At 34.8% G+C, this 18,149-nt stretch overlaps 2 protein-coding genes across 12 annotated transcripts in view; one reads left to right on the top strand and one right to left on the bottom strand.

Moving 5' to 3' along the window:
- Positions 1-18,149, bottom strand: part of gphnb (gephyrin b) — a 122,134-nt gene that overhangs the window by 20,022 nt on the left and 83,963 nt on the right. For 5 of the 11 annotated variants that reach the window (XR_013199860.1, XM_077219504.1, XM_077219503.1 and 2 more), the window contains exons 9-13: positions 11,592-11,633; positions 9,388-9,462; positions 2,901-2,963; positions 837-879; positions 77-214 (exon numbers count right to left, since the gene is read on the bottom strand). Coding sequence is in view for 10 of the 11 variants with exons in the window: in XM_077219504.1 (XP_077075619.1) it covers positions 77-214; positions 837-879; positions 2,901-2,963; positions 9,388-9,462; positions 11,592-11,633 (361 nt within the window). In the remaining variant the exon portion in view is untranslated. The remainder of the gene's footprint in view (positions 1-76; positions 215-836; positions 880-2,900; positions 2,964-9,387; positions 9,463-11,591; positions 11,634-18,149) is intronic. The other 6 variants (XM_077219506.1, XM_077219507.1, XM_077219505.1 and 3 more) reach the window with 2 other exon arrangements.
- The window catches only part of atp6v1d (ATPase H+ transporting V1 subunit D), a 159,591-nt gene that overhangs the window by 86,900 nt on the left and 54,542 nt on the right, over positions 1-18,149 (top strand). The gene's annotated exons all lie outside the window — the stretch shown is intronic.

The raw sequence follows: 18,149 nt of genomic DNA, 5'->3' as shown, positions 1-18,149 counted from the left end.
TAAATACATAAATCCATCTCAACAACCCGAGCTGATGGTCTGAAACACTGGTGTGTGTGTGTGTGTGTGTGTGTACCTCTGTAGTTAATAATCTCAGTGCCCAGAACTGCGGTCATCTCCAGCACAGTGATGAAGGCTTTATCCATAGAGGTGAGAGGAAATGGAGACATACGGTGTCTCCGAGCCACTTTGGTGATGTCCACCGCACTATGACCTACAAATACACACGCAATCCTAAACACGTCGTACTGTATATACACAAATAATGCTCAACTGATGGGGGTTTCTAGTGTCTGATGCTGATATCTAGATAAAGAGGGTGTACTGATGCAGAAATTAGAATAAATAACACAAAGAAAACACTGAAAATGTGTGAAAATGTTTCTTTTACATACTATTTACAGTGTCTATTTAATCTAATCTATTTAATCTATCTAAATGCAAATAGCCTGTCATTTTTAATAAATATAATTATAAACACTGAATATGATATTATTATTGTATACTGTTTTATAATGTAGGCCTACACTGAAAAAAATGAGGTGTTTTAGATTATTTTAGATTTTAGATTATCTCTTGTTTTCTGTTTAGTCCCAGTATTATCATTTGTTCACGCATAAAGAAAAAACTATGCACCAGACATTATACTTTCAGAAGTCTGTCTTGTGATGCTAATCGAGCAAATTAACTGCTGATACAAAACATTGGCATATTTATCAGGCTAGACGACTAAAACACTGGAAAAAGTAATGGAAAAGCAGGCTTTAACTGCAAAATACTTTTTTTAGTATTTTAAAATCACATGCAGAAGAAACACAAGATAATTTTAGACCTACTTGCTCGTAAGATATTTTCTTTGCTGCTGCATCGTGACTGCACCTGAAGAAAGAAAAGAAGGAAAGAAAGACAGGAAAAAAGTTAATATTTCAATTATTAGTGTTTTCATGGAGCTTTTATGAGATGTTTGCTATAAAACCCCAGAAAACTGTATAAGTAATGGCATGGTGCTGTCAAATTATTATGAAACTTGGAGACAGACATGGAGCTGAGAATTCTGGGATGTAATGAGGAGAAACAGACGGAGCAACATCACTGTTTAAATGTTTGGGGTCGGTAAGATGTTTTTGAAAGAAGTCTCTTCTGCTCACCATGGCTGCATTAATTTGATAAAAAATGCAGGAATTTTCTATGGTAATATTTAGTAAAAATTTAATTTATTCCTGTAATCAAAGCTGAATTTTCAGCATCATTACTCCAGTCCTTCAGTGTCACATGATCCTTCGGAAATCATTCTAATATGATGATTTGCTGCTCATGAAACATTTCTGATTATTATCAATGTTGAAAATGTTTTTTTTTGTGGAAACTCAGGATTCCGAATAGAATTCCGAACATTGATGATTTAATGAATTATAAAGTTCAAACAGCATATATTTATGATTGTTTGTAACATTATAAAATCTTTACTGCCCCTTTTGATCAATTTAATGCATCCTTGCTGAATAAAAATATGTCTTTAAAAAAAAAAGAAACCTTACTGACCCCAAACCTTTAAAAGGCAGTGAGATTCAGAAGAAATATTAGAGATCGTATCAGAGACGTAATAACATACAACTTCATCTGATTTTAAAAAGACTGAATCTACCCTATTCCCATGATAAAAATCTGTAAATTCCATATGGAACCTTAAAAGTTTCTTTCAGGCACTTCATATAAAGAACCTTTCAGTGGTTCCCATCATGGGATCGTTTAATGAATTTAGTTTGAATTAATTCATTTTGGTTTAATTTTAATAAAATTTTAAACATTAAACATAATTCATCACAGGAGAAAAATGGAAATAAATCAAACTTTAAAAGTATTATGCAAACATTTAAGACCTTTTTGGCATAAAGGGCTCTTTATAATCGAGTCAAGAACCCTAGGGTTCTATATAGAACCCCACTGATGCGTCTTATTTCCTTTCTCCTTTCATTCACAGTTTCTTCTCTTTTAAAAACACCGTCCTCTCTGTAACCTCAACATGCTCTTCTGGACTGAAGTGATAGTTCCGGGAGTTTGCGATGACTGTACTTGTGAAAACCACCCTATAATCAGTGTCAGGAAAGATCTCATAGACTGTCTAGTGCTCTACAGCGAGAAAGAGAGAGGATGATAGAGTCAAATGTTCCCGAAGAACTGCTGCTGCTGCCCGAGTAGTGAAGAAGGACTGAAGAACCGAAGGAGGAGAGAAAGATTACGAAAGCGTGAGACCCAGAACGCCACACAGCTCATGAAACATGTGAGAGAGACACACAGAACAGCTGAAAGAGCGAAACGCAGAGATCAGCACGGGGATAATAAATCAAACAAGATGATGATGTCAGCAAAACTCACAAAACACTATAGCATCTGAAAGAAAGTGAACAAACAAGCAGAAATGTTCAGGGATTCCAGTAATCTGACTCACTGTTTGTGGCTGTGCATTATGGAGGTTCAGTAATAGGCACTTTTCAGGCTAAAAGCACCATTTTATGATACTAACATGGTGGTATTTCATGCTATATTAACTTTTATGGTACATTTTTACTATAAGGTCTCAGTTGTTAATCTTTGTTAATGTTAGTTAATAAAAATCAACTGTTAGTTCATGTTGACATTGATTTTAATAATATATTAATAAATGCTGAAATTAAGATTAATACATGCTGTAGAAGTATTTTTCATTGTTAGTTCATGTTAACTAATGTAGTAAAACCCATATTGTAAAGCGTAATTATATTCAAAATATACAAAAAGAAAAGCAATATAAGATTAGGAAATGCTAAAAGAAAGACACAAAGAAGTGGAGAGCAAAAAAAAGAAAAAAAAAGAAAAGAAGGCAAAGAGAGAGAGTTTGTTGATGGTTCTGGGATAGTTACTCGAGAACTGAAGGTCCTATGGCCTCGGCGATCGTCTTTAAGCACCTCCAACCTACACTGGAGCTTACGGAGATAAAGTCATCAGTCCATCAGTTACAAGCAACACAAGAAACAATCCCACTGAAAACTGTCAGCGGCATCAGGCAACTCAAAGATACACACACACACACAGAAGACACAATTAAAGGGGTCGTATGATGCTATTTTAAAAGTTCATTATTTTGATTACTGGGTGTAGTAGTCTAGAATAGGTTAACATGTTTAATATTCACATATTGTACATTATTGCAGCTCCCAGTCAGGGCTCTTTTTCCCCAAAGCATTGTTAGCAAACTATGGTCGCAAGTTTTGACGTTATCAGCATAGTTCAATGAGTCTGTGTTTCCCGAAACTGTAGTTCCAACAAACATTCACAATCAGCATCACAAAGTGTGTGTTTGGAACGACAGCGTCGACCTGTGGTTAGAAGGAGAGTTTCTTGTTTGCATGACATGTGGACTCAATAAATCCTTATCTTGAGCAAAATAAGCAAGCTGACATTCAGTACTATCTGCATCTTTTATTTAGAATACATACAAATGTTATTTACGTCTTTTAGTTTGTCAAGAGATTTAAAGCGTTGTTTTTGAAGAGTGCGCATGTGTGAACGTGCTCTAGTACATAAGAACTGGGCTATGATTGATTCTGGAAATAAAGCAAAAAATGAGAAATAATCCCATAGATAAAATGTCTGTAAATTATAGCAAAACATAGCAATTAATTAAATCTCAAACAGATTAATTAAAAGAAGTTTTAACTCCATTAACCAACGTGATTGAACGACCAATTTGCGACAGTATGGTTGCGGGAAACAGTCGTGACTATGAACTTGATTTCATCAATGATGCATCGTACTATGGTAGTTAAGCAGCGTGTAACACTGTTTGTCTGATTTCTACAAAGCCCCTCCTTCTGTAAAGCTCAGAGTGCTCTGATTGGCCAGCTGACATAGTGCGTTGTGATTGGCCGAACACCACAAGCGTGTGTCTGAAATATAACACCCCATACAATAATCCTTAGCTTCAGCTTCCAAGGCTTCAGCAATTGTAAACACAAAGTTAATAGTAATAATAATGTTGTCCTTTTACCGTATCAGTTTGAGCCCAAGTCGGATTCTAAAAATGCAGACGATTACGCCGATCGATCGGAACAAACTTTACAAACACGTCTTTCTCTGTTAGATGGAATCAATTTATATTGTAGGAGACTAGGAGCTTTGTAACTTTGCAAATCTCATATATGCACAAAAAGATACATTATACACTGAAGGAAAATATTTAAAAGCATCATATGACCCCTTTTTCTTTCAGGTGTCTGAAGAACTAAAAAGGATGCTAATGAACATTTCATATAGATTACATTTAAATCGCAACAAATAATATATGTTAAACACACACAGGCACATAAGCTTTAGGGAACTATATAGCCAGTCATACAAAAACACACTTTAAAGTCAACATCAAATGTAATGCAACACCCATTTTAATTATTGCAATGTATTTCTGATACACTTAAAAAAACAAAAAAACGGTAAAAGCAATGGGATATCAGTTAATTAACTATTCCCTCATAAAATATTGTAGATGTGGCTAATTAATACCTAAGTTGTAAAGACATTTACAAGAAATAAGAAACATATATATACAGGTGCTGGTTATATAATTAGAATATCATCAAAAAGTTGATTTGTTTCAGTAATTCCATTCAAAAAGTGAAATTTGGATATTATATTCATTCATTACACACAGACTGATATATTTCAAGTGTTCATTCCTTTTAATTTTGATGATTATTACTTACAACTAATGAAAACCCAAAAATCAGTATCACAGAAAATTAGAATATTGTGAAAAGGTTCAATATTGAACACACCTGGTGCCACACTCTAATCAGCTAATTTACATTTACATTTATTCATTTAGCTGACGCTTTTATCCAAAGCGACTTACAATTGCTATATATGTCAGAGGTCGCACGCCTCTGGAGCAACTAGGGGTTAAGTGTCTTGCTCAGGGACACATTGGTGTCTCACAGTGGATTCGAACCCGGGTCTCTCACACCAGAGGCATGTGTCTTATCCACTGCGCCATCACCACCCCCTTTATTAACTCAAAACACCTGCAAAGGCCTTTAAATAGTCTCTCAGTCTAGTTCTGTAGGCTACACAATCATGGGGAAGACTGCTGACTTGACAGCTGTCCAAAAGACAACCATTGACATCTTGCACAAGGAGGGCAAGACACAAAAGGTCATTGCTAAAGAGGCTGGCTGTTCACAGAGCTCTGTGTCCAAGCACATTATTAGAGAGGCGAAGGGAAGGAAAAGATGTGGTAGAAAAACATGTACAAGCAATAGGGATAACCGCACCCTGGATAGGATTGTGAAACAAAACCCATTCAAAAATGTAGGGGAGATTCACAAAGAGTGGACTGCAGCTGGAGTCAGCGCTTCAAGAACCACCACGCACAGACGTATGCAAGACATGGGTTTCAGCTGTCGCATTCCTTGTGTCAAGCCACTCTTGAACAAGACACAGCGTCAGAAGCGTCTCGCCTGGGCTAAAGACAAAAAGGACTGGACTGCTGCTGAGTGGTCCAAAGTTATGTTCTCTGATGAAAGTAAATTTTGCACACAGTGCCAAAGCTTCCAGTACCTGGTTTAAGGACCATGGTCTCCCTGTTCTTAATTGGCCAGCAAAGTCGCCTGACCTTAACCCTGTAGAAAATCTATGGGGTATTGTGAAGAGGAAGATGTGATACGCCAGACCCAACAATGCAGAAGAGTTGAAGGCCACTATCAGAGCAACCTGGGCTCTCATTACACCTGAGCAGTGCCATAGACTGATCGACTCCATGCCACGCCGCATTGCTGCAGTAATTCAGGCAAAATGAGCCCCAACTAAGTATTGAGTGCTGTACATGCGCATACATTTCATTTTCATACTTTTCAGTTGGCAAACATTTCTAAAAATCCTTTTTTTGTATGGGTCTAAAGTAATATTCTAATTTTCGGAGATACTGAATTTGGGATTTTCATTAGTTGTCAGTTTTAATCATCACAATTAAATGAAATAAACATTTGAAATATATCAGTCTGTGTGCAATGAATGAATATAATATCCAAATTTCACTTTTTTTTATGGAATTACTGAAATAAATAAACTTTTTGATGATATTCTAATTATATGACCAGCACCTGTATTTCTTTGTGATGTCACATCTGATAAATAATCTTTCAGCTAATGTTTTTTTTTAATTATTATTATCAAATGATCAGTATTGTGATTCTGAGCAGAAAAAAAGAGCTTTTGAAACAAGTGTTTAAAACCATATATTTTTTTCTATCACATTAAATTTACGATCTTATTCTTGGTAATTTTATGACTTTAAATGTTTTCTCTAGGAAATAATTGTGTCTGATCTGACACCAGCTTTGGTGAATGGAAGTGGCGTGAATACAGATATTCACAAAAAAGAAACATGATAAGTCTTTTAATTTTTGTTAAAAACACTCTTAAAAATTAAGGTCCTTATTGGGATCGATGATTCCATGAAGAACCTTTAACATCCATGAAACTTTTCCATTCCACAAAAGGTTCTTTATAGTGGAAAAGGTTTTTTAGATTATTAAAATGTTCTTTACACTAAGAAAAAAAGAGTTTCTATTAGGAACTGTTCTTTAATTTAACTGTTCTCCAAAGATTGTTCTTCAATGGCAAAACCACCCTTTTGGAAGCTTGATTTTTAAGAGTATATAAAACTCGTGCGTGTGTGTGTGGGTTAGTTAGTATTAGTGATGGTATTAGATATCTTGCTGATGTCAGTTAGAAGACCAAACCATATGATGGAGCTTGTACTACGACTTAATTTAGACAGTGACGGGGTTGAAGCAGGAAAGGAGCTCTTGTCATTTTTACAATCTGCACTAACTGTGAAGCTGAACTCAACACACTCCTGAAGTGCATCATAGGAAACACACACACACACACACACACACACACACACACACACACACACACACACACACACACACACACACACACACACACACACACACACACACACACACACACACACACACACACACACACACACACACACACACACACACATCAGACCTAAACTATGACATTTAAACTCTATAATGGAATAATTCTGGATAAATTGAGAATCACATTTGTTTTTGTTTAAAACAGAGGTTGTGATTCTCCCAGGATTCTGAACAGACAACTGAACAAAATCACGCAATTTACTAGAGGTTTTTACAAAATGTTAATTGCTGCAGTCTATTTAAAATGTTTAATTAATCTGAATTATTTAAACTCGGTTTGAGTGAATGATTCAAAGATTCACTTATAAATACTTAATTTTTTTCATTCCTGGAGGAATTAGCATTTTTGAACGAATCTCATAAATTAATGATTCAATGAAAAAAAATTAACTGTCACTTGTCGCCACCTACTGATGTAAAGATGTAATTGATGCCATTTTTATTTGAAGCGTCATGTTAATTTCAAAAGTTTATTTACTTTATTTCGATCACTACAGTAGACATCAGTGTTTATTTCCGGACTATAAACTTTTATTCCAGTACTTGTGTCATAATTTGAATTATTGTAACAGAAATAATGATACTGTGACTGTTTGTGAAGCAGTTTCATTCCTATATATGACAATTGTTCTCTCTGGATCAGAACACAGATCTTCGCTGTGATCACACTTGACAAAGGTTTAATAGACAGAGTCGAATCGTTGTCATTTAGGAATAAGATCACATGGGTGTTTGAATTGGGATTGTGATCTTTGAACGATTAATCGTGCAGCTCTAATTGGAATTGATATGCATTGCCTATGTACTGTCTAAAACCAGTCACTTCCGGTTCTATTTCATTAACCATTCTGCCTTAAAAGGCTGCTGTCTATCTAGGCAAGTCACTAGGTTGAAGAACACAACTAACGAGTTTTGGAAAGCAGAACAGGGATATTTTCTGTACTGAGGTTTTACAGGGACGTTATTGATACCGGCCATTTTAAGTGTAGCTTAAGAGGATCTTTCCGCTGCATTATTCTCAATGTTTTGAGGGAAGTTACACAACAAGTTTGACTAATACAATGCTATGCACACACACATAAACATATTCATTAAAGTCTCTCCAACACACACACACACACTGCCGCAAACACACTGTTAGATCCTCGACACAAACGTCATCACACATGAGTAAAACAAAAAGAGAACAAATGGCACTGAATGAGTGTGTCAGAGCAATATCATTTTGGTTGTTTTAATTAAGTCACTTATTCACTTGATTAAAGTGTCAGCTAAAAGATCATATAAAAGTGAAAATATTCATGCTATAAAATAGCATATGGCCATGCTCTGTGCAAAAAAGGATTCTTTTTATCTTAACACAAAAATACTATTGTTTCTACAGTAAAATCATGCTGAATCATGCATACTAAATCTCCTTTAAACATAATAATACAGTGACTTTAATGGCAAAATCTTCTATTGCTCAGCAAAACTTTGGTGTAGGATTTCATTTGAAACTCAGAAGTTGCAAGTCAATTTCGCAAATAATTACAAAGAAACGGCAAGTAACGCATTGAATTAAGCATGACATTTTGAAGTAGAAAAGACTGCCATAAAAAACTCATTGCACTGCACTTGCTTCTATTTTCTATTTGTAAAAGATTAGTTGCACATTAACTGTAGTAACTGGTATTTTGGAGGAGACTGTGTTGTGATGGTAAATAATGGTGCGTATATATATATATATATATGCTTAAAGGAACATTGCTAACTTATGATGTCCTTTTTAGTTGTGTTTTATCAATATATATATATATATATATATATAAATACTATTTTATTTGTATATATTTAAAGCTGAGCTTTTTTTTAATGATATCCACAATACAATCGGACAAAAAAGTGTTTATACATCCGAATTTTTGTTTTTAATAATCATTTAATAAAATCAATGTGTTACAGGACCATGACTATCAGTATTCGAACAGCTAATAAAAATGTATAAATATTTTTTATGAATTTAAATGTACAATAATTACTAAATAACTGTGTACTAAATAACAAACCATCTCAGTCCAGACTAAAAATAATGGCGTCGAATCTGTGTAACAAGCAGTCGACTGATACAGCTAAATATTTTAACCCACTGAAAACTGTTGTGCTATTTTCATAAACAATGGTGAATCTGTTATCGTAGCTGATTTATGTACAAAACAACACTGGTTTAGGAGTTACTTTGAAAAAATTGCAAAGAAATAACAATTTTGAAGTAGAAAAACTGAAATATTAAAACGTACTCAAATAATCTTTGTTATATTTTTAACCTCAAAAAAGCATTTTTTAGAGTCTATTTCAAGACGTATACTTTATGAGCCGTGTAAATTTGTCTCGCTATGATTAAAGATGAGCTCTTTACCTGGTCCAAGGTAGAGTACCTTGACTTGAGTGTGATGACCTCATCCAGGTGTGCTCTGAACTCTCGTCGTGACGCCTGGAGGAAGCCACAGGATAGTCACTCACCCTAAACACACACACACTCCTATCTTTCCCCCACACGCACGCACACACACACACACAAACCTCTCCATATCCAACAGGCACAGATACAGAATCAATCCGCATTCTATCAAACACATTTATGAGCATGCTCTGCCACAAACACTGACACAAACACACTCACAGATACACTAACTCTCTCCAACAAGACGCACAGTAATAAAAACACACTGCAATGATGTGCACCGCTGCAATGGAAAACATGAGCAGCTGAACGGAATGAAAACTCACCCCTGTTAAAAACAACTCAATTGATCTAATGCTGTAAATTGTGAGTGATAAATAGGAACAAACCAACAGAATAGAAATCGTGGAGCAGGAAACATCACTCGCATGGTCAGTGACACTCGCATCAAGCTTCTCAAAGAAAGCAAACTAGTTTGACAAGCTGTTCAGATTGAACCTATGCTAACCATTTCAGCGGTCAGCTACATTACGAGCAACTAACAAAAATTAGTCAGTGAACTAACTGCATTGCATGATATTTATCTCTCTCTAAAACAATATTGGCAAAGACCTTTTCATTTTTTTAAATAAAAAATAAAATGAATTTGTTACTGGAAAAAGACAACATTTAAAATAGCTGAGCTGCTGTCACATTAGTAAAAATGAATAAAAATGTATAAAAATACCTACAAAAAAACCCTATTTTTTTTTCTTTTTTTTTTGTAAAACATGAAAGTTTTACTTACTCCCAAAAGTTCAGATACAAATACATTGGATAAATCAACTGGATAAGTAAATTAAGTTTACTTAACTAAAATAAAAAGGTTTTTTTACGATGTCTATGAAAGCTTGTTTTCGGCACAGAAAAAAAAGAAGAAAAATAAGAAGGTAATTGACAGTATTTATCTAACAATTCGGACTTTTTTTATATAACCTTGCAATTGTGAGAAAAAAAGATAAAATGTCACAATTACATTTTTTTTTATTCCGTGGCAGAAACAAGCTTCCATAGATATCTGCACTACAATCAGTCCGATAAAAAAATTGCCATTACATTTTTTGCTTGTTTTTAATAACATTTAAACATTTTTAACAGCTGAGCTACTGTCATGCTTATAAAAATGTATGAATAGCTACTTCTATTTTTTTAATAACCAGAATACAATTTGACAAAAAAAGTAATGTTGCCATTACTTTTTTTAATAATAATAATAAAAAAAATCCATTTGTTACTGGAAACACATTACAATTATAAATATTTAAATCCTGTCACACTAATAACATTTTACAAAAATGTATAAATAATGTACTGATTACTAAACTAAATATATTAAAAAAATCTCAATGTAGTATATAATATATAAGCTGTACAGTGTAATATATAAGCTTGTAATTTACAGTATATGGATAGAACATCGAATAAAACGTATTTTAAAAAACTATTAAAAAATTCTTTAGATCAATCATAGTGAAAAAAGTTCCCAATATGTCTAAAATACAGCTGAAAGAGAAATGATAAGCGGCTCGTTTAGAGTATATTGTGTGTTTTACGTAGGTAACGACTAGTTGTCGATTGATACAGGTTTTTCACTTGTAGATACCGAAAATCTAGGCCGATTTATTGTCGATATATAAATAATATAGTGAAGTGTTTGCAAATACAATGTACTTCACATTGCCATAGAGATTAACCTTTGTTTTATTTATGATTATCTCAAAATGGCCAACCATCATCCTAAATTATTAATTGGCTTCTGTCACTAGTAACAATATCCCCTTGGCCATACATTCCCTAAAGCGTTTCATGGATGAGGAAAATATAACATTAAAAGTACATTAAAAGAAAAAAGTAAAAGAAAAAATGATGGATAAACCAATGTCAAAAACACTTAAAACAACAACAACAACAAAAAATCTCCACGACAAACATCTAAATTTGTCATAAAAATGACAGCAAGTCATTTCTTCTCTGTTCCACTTGAGATAAAAGCATGCATGACAAGACAGGAAGGGATTCAAGCAACATTCATCATGGGCAGGACGAAACGTGTCACATGACAACATGTGGAGGTGGAGGAGAGCTGTTGCTGATCTGGCCCGAGATGCATGCAGGAATACCTCAGCAATGCTTAGGGTGGATGAAGAGGAGGGGAGCCGCGCCTGGGTGCCATGAGAAGGGGAAAAGAGAAGACAATTAAATATAAGAGCCAGCAAAGCCAAGCTGAGACAGACACTGCGCCCCCTGCTGGCCCGGAGGACTGCAAGCCAAAGCAGCTGGGAACAGAAGACATTTAAAAAGAGCAGATGTGGAGATAAAGACCAGTAACTACGCAAACACAGCGTTTACACTTGCGTATTTGCATAGAGCATGTTTCGGGCAGGACACTGCTTCTGATCTGGGATTTGCACTTGACGTTTTTGAATGCAAGTTCATCCGGGTTTCTTTTGCAATCATTCGTGATCCCATTTTTATGTTGGCTTGCGGGGATAAAAATGTGGTCACATTAAATCCAATTTATATTGGATTTACAACACATACGGACAAGCACACACGCAAACACGGCAAAGATGAAAAGATGGGTGAAGCGTTTAACACATTGCTTGCTATGCCACTAAAACACGCAAACTATAACCCAAACTACCATGATCCTGTTACTGAAGAACACATTTCTAAAAAACAACAACACTGATGTCAATGTAAGTAAAGATTTATGGAAAAATTACAGGGATACAGGGTTGAACAACATGAGGGAGAGTAAATACTGACAGAATTTTCCATTTTCAGTTGTTGTTTTTTTAAATAAATAAATACTTGAATTCAAAAAGGATGCATTAAATGCAACAAAAGTGACAGTAAAGACATTTATGTTACAAAAGATTTAAAATTAGTACTGTTCATTTAAACTTTTTTTCATCAAAGAATCCTGAAAAAAATGTAGCACGGTTTCTGCAAAAATGAAGCAGCACAACTGTTTTCAATATTGATAATATTATTAAGAAATGTTCCTTGAGCAGGAAATCAGCATTTTAGAATGATTTCTGAAGGATCATGTGACACTGAAGACTGCAGCTAGTGGTTGAAAGTTGCCTGTGGTAATAGAGATTTTTAGATGAATGCCGATGCTTTTTAGGTCCGGAAGAATCTGCGATATATGAACCAGTTTGTTTGCTGGCTTCTATGGCTGCAATAAGCAGTGTTTTCCTCCACCGAATACAGTCAATCTTCCATCTCAAAAACAAAAATATGTGAACAAGATGCATATTTTGGGCACTTGTGATCCATAAAAACAGCGGAATGTTCTAAAACGCTTAACGTGAGAAACACTTGCACCAATAAGGACTAAATTAAGCAAAGTTTAACACTGATCAAGCCTCCATTTACGATTAATTTTCTCCACCATGATGGATTCACCAATTAAACAGCAACAATGTTCATATTCCATTTCCTTTTTTATTGACCACCTGAAACTCTCTCTCTGACAATAGCAGCTCTTGCTGATAAAGAAAATAAACTTGTAAAATGTCAACTGTCTGTATAAACTGCTACGCAGAAAGACCATAAAAAAAAATCAAACCTTTTTAATTTTTACTATATTCAGACAACACCAGAAAATGAATGCAACTCGTTTTCTTTATTATGGTTTTCATTGGAAAAAACGAGAAACCTTGTGTTGCATTTAGTGTTCATCTGCATGAACGTTGTTTTTTATGAATTGCGGCGATCCATTTGCTTCGCTTCTCTGTAGCTTTTCAAGATCTGTAAAAATATACCTCAGATTTTTTGCCATATATATATATATATATATATATATATACAGTCAGTATCAAAGCTCTTTCCCATTTTAGATGTGTTTTGTGTGTTTTTCGCGGCATTCACGCTTAAAACCGGTGTGACATCACACGCATACTCCATGGCAGTGGGCGGGATCGCAGACCAAAACATTTTAAAATAGAATAACTGGCTGTCGCATAGTTTTTCAGTGTAACAAGTATGTGAACTGCTAAATCTCTGCAAACATATGGTATTTTTATGCTTTAGTACAGTCGAAAACATTACATACAGCACCTATAAAATCCTGCCAGCGCTGACAAGAATCCTTTGGTACTTATTGCGTCACTTTTGGCATAAAATGAGCACTGCATCGTACGTTCATGCATGCAAGGTGTCCTTGTGGTCCAGGAACGGAGTAATATATCTTGCAGGCTGCAGCCCACCCGAGTTAAATGTTCATGTGAAACTCAACGCACTAAATATAATCTTTAGAACGGTTATTTATCGCCACACACACACACACACACACACACACCACTTTTACCGCAGCATACAGCACACTGCTTCACATATGCAATGTCCTCAGAAAACAGTTTTTCTCAAGGCAATTTAACACAAATAGTGCTTCACCAAACTGATTAACATGTGATTTGTAACTATGTTTTGCTGAATTGGTGGTTAATTCATATGAAATCTTATTTGTATGTTTTCACATGATCTGCTTACGCCTCCGTGAAGGTTAGGTTTAGACCGTTAGATCTTCAGCTTTTGTACGAATCACGCAAATTTCATAAAAATCCCATTGTACAAACTCATACAAAATAGCCACCTTGTTAAATAAATGTTCTCATGACGTCAGTTTAAATACTCGAATAAGCATAATACTACATAGCACACACAAATGTTGGGCAAACTAAATTCTAAAACACTGAAATGATACTTTTCAGTATTAAAATATAAGCATATTCGGAAACACTTGATTTCGAATGTCCACTTTAGACACTCTACTAACTATAAGTAACTTTGCAACTACATTAAATAGCAGTCATTAGAGTATAAGTAGACTGTGTGCTTAAAAGGTCATGAAACCCTAAACTAAATTTTATGAGATTTTATGTGTGTTGAACATCATAGAAGACAATATTACCATCTTTCAAGTTTTTTTGCACTATTTTCATGTTTTCTTGTACATAGTACATTGATGACTCATCTGTGTCTCATAATTATTCATGAGACTTGTGTGTCCTTATCCAATGAGAAGACGCCTTGCTTAATTATTCATGACAGCAAGCGTTGATTTCCTCTTCAAACAGTGAGATCGCATACAGTAAGTGAGAGGTGCAGTAATGAGAGTTTGTTTTTGCTTTCTAAGAGTTTTTGCGTTGTAATAGATCCTGAGTCTTCGACACAAACGCGATTCATCCACACTGTGATTTATCAGTCTTTACAGAATTACATTCACATATATTTTAGATTGCAGAGTACAAATGCGAATGGCCGTGCATTTATTTGTGCATTAAATTATAGCTGTCACAGGATATGTATGTATTTGTGTAATACGGTGAGATTATAAAAGCGTGTGTATATTGTGTTGTGTGTAATGGTGAACTGCAGCATGCATTTGTGGGAAGCTTTGATGCTTTTAACTCAATGAGAGCGAAATAAAACTGTCGATGCCGTTACTGTGCTGTCATTCTCCTCTCGTCCCCCTCCTCTTGATTTACCATGATCACTTCTGAAGTAGATTTCAAAACTGTGCTGTGAACTGGAGTTTTTAATGAAAAAACTTAGTTACTGTCCACCACTGGTTAAAACTCTGTAATCCAAATGAATGGAAAATCTACATGCAATTAAAATAGATCAATCTTAAATGTAGGGTTAAATATTTTGCACACGAGGGTGATAAACAATAACAGAATTTTAATTTTGATAAAATGTCCGGTTCAGTTGCGAGACTCAGATTTTACCCCTTTGAAGGGAGCGAGGGCGGCTAACAGGACACAGACAATCTGCTTAAGACTGCGAATGCACAGCAAAACGCTTTCTGCCATGCTGTATTTAACAACGCTTTAGTAGGTCCTTCTGTACTGCAGCTATTAGAGTCCGCAACTACAAGCTTCATCTGAGCATCTGTGGACACTGCGATGCACTGGAGCAACTTTACAGCATTCATGTCTGTTCATAATACACAATGCTTCAGATATAAGTGCTGGTGCATATTTTAAATCATCAGTAAAAATCAGTAAAGAGCCTCTCCTTTCAAAATTGGGGTAAAAAATAAATAAATAAAAAACGCATATGCCTGCCTGTTATTATCAGCTGATTGAGTCACAGTCTATAATCTCAATATCCTCAAACTAGCACTGTAGTAAAACTGTGGCAATGTTTTGTAATGATAAATTCCAGTTGAGCACCTATATATATAAATCCTAATCATAATATAAAATAATTTATTAAAGAATAAATTCAAATTAATTTGCAAATCTATACATTTTAGCCAACACACTGCAGGCATTTCCTAGTCTCAAAGCATCTAAAAAACATCAAGTTATTATCTTACTGAAGATTTTTGGCAGACAACATTTTAAAAACAGATTTAGGGAGTTATCAGACGTACTCATATTTCTGCCAAACATCTGAAAGAACACATGATCAGATCTTCTGATGTACATCGCATACTTTGGGATGAATATCACAATATCACAAGTATGATACAATGAACAAAATATATGAATATTTACACACAACTGGACAATATCAAATCGGTCAAATTGCCAAGAGCAAATACTCATGACTAATTATTAAGCAAAATTTACAATCTCTATATACCATATCGCCAAAAAACATGACACAAGAAGATAGATAGATGGACTGATGAATGCAGACCTCTAGCAACACGTTTTTTTTGTGTAATTCAAATATATATCATTTTTTCTATGACATTTTCTATCAAATATAGTCAAATACACACATTACACACAAAAACATGCAGAAAACCACTCACACATACCAGCACCTAGATTTAAACACTATTTGACTGATTAATAAACTATCTAATGGATTATAATACTAAACACACATGTCTTCTGATCAAAAAAAACATTAAATGCCAGAGGAAGAGTGAAGACTTACCATCATCTACATGAAGACTGAGATCTCTCTCACACACACTGACACAAAGAGGAAGTGTACACACACATATGGATGGAGAGAGGAGGAGGAGGTGAGAGAGAGAGAGAGAGAGAGAGAGAGAGAGAGAGAGAGAGAGCAGGCAAAAATTAAAACCTGAAGAAGTAGAAAAAAAACGAAGAAATGATGAATGACACACACACACACACACACACACACACACACACACACACACACACACACACACACACACACACACACACACACACACACACACACACACACACACACACACACACACACACACGGTCAACTAACCTACAAATAGTTTATGCAAATACACAATAACTGGAACTTGAAGAGACCATATAAACCAACCACAGTTTGTCTGGTGTTTGAGTGTCATTAATCTGAAATGGATTATAATAATAGACAATATACTAGTAAAGTGCAAAATGTGTACATAAACGTCTGCACAGAAAACTCTGAAGAAATTACTGCAAATCAAAACTAAGAAGTGCTCATAATATCAACCAGGTACCTTTTAAATATTTATTTATATTTATATTTTATTTAATATTTATTAAAACACTTCCCAGCCAAAAAAAATCACTGATTAAAAAAAATCACTGGAGCTTGAAATTTTAAGTGCTTAAAATTCTAAGCGCTTTTGTGCATTATGCATCAAATGGACAGTGAAGATACTGAAAGTTACAGATATGTCTGTAAGTATAGGCCAAAACAGAAACATACGGAGCCTCTAAAGGGACATGGTGAAAGATGTAAGAAAAATATTTGTTAATGCTTTTGCGTTCTCTCGCAAAAAACTTTTGTGTTCCACCGAAAAACTTTGCGTTCGTTGCTTGCGTTTCTCGAGGGTAACGCGAAACATATCCGAGAGAGCGCAAATACATTGGCTTATTATTTTTCCTGTCATCTAATTTCCCCCCCACCATGTCCCTTTAGGGGCTCCGTAGAAACATGCACCTATATCTTAACCTTAATGAAAGATTTAAGTAATTGAATTGCATAAAAAAATTTCCATCCATTTGAATTTCATAGTTTTAACGTATAAACTAATAAACTTAATGTGATGCATATTTGTCAGTCATACAAAAAATAAACAGGTACATTTTCACGATGAACAGATTTATGCTGATAAAAGCAATTTGAATAATGTATTTTGATGTGATTATTTAAATAAACTCAAATAGATGCAAATATAGTTAATAATATACCGTGATTATTTTGAGTGCTGAAATCTTACCTGTTTCTTACATATGATATGTGCATCACATTAAGTTTATTCGTTTATGTTAACACAGTGTAATCCAAATAGGTGGAAATGTTATATGCAATTCAAATATGTAAGTCGTAAACTTAGGCCTAAAGATTTTTTTGAGGGAGTCTCTTTCAAAGCAACTAGTATCTTATAAGAGTGCAGAAACTAGAAAACTGCTTCTGCTCACAAGATCAGATCCCAACAAATCAGGCATCATCTAAAACAGCTTTACGGCCCACAGACACAAAAGCTCCTCAATTACAGCTAAACAAAGTCCATGTGGCTTAAAGTAGACTCTGAGCTTCACATTCATCCACAAAACCATATTTTTTTATTTCATTTCCAGTACAAATAAACACATCACACAAGCACACACGCACACGCGCACACACACACATACACACACATGAATTTATCCTTCATCTGCAGCTGTCAGTAGATTCTCTGCTTCCTTCACATTAAGGTTTTGACATCTCAAACATTGGAAACGTCT

Source organism: Siphateles boraxobius, unplaced genomic scaffold, assembly GCF_051911475.1.
Source record: "Siphateles boraxobius isolate OS27281-9 unplaced genomic scaffold, OSU_SipBor_1 8, whole genome shotgun sequence".
In the NCBI taxonomy this organism is placed as follows: Eukaryota; Metazoa; Chordata; class Actinopteri; order Cypriniformes; family Leuciscidae; genus Siphateles; species Siphateles boraxobius.
This window is presented reverse-complemented; position numbering and strand designations above follow the sequence as displayed.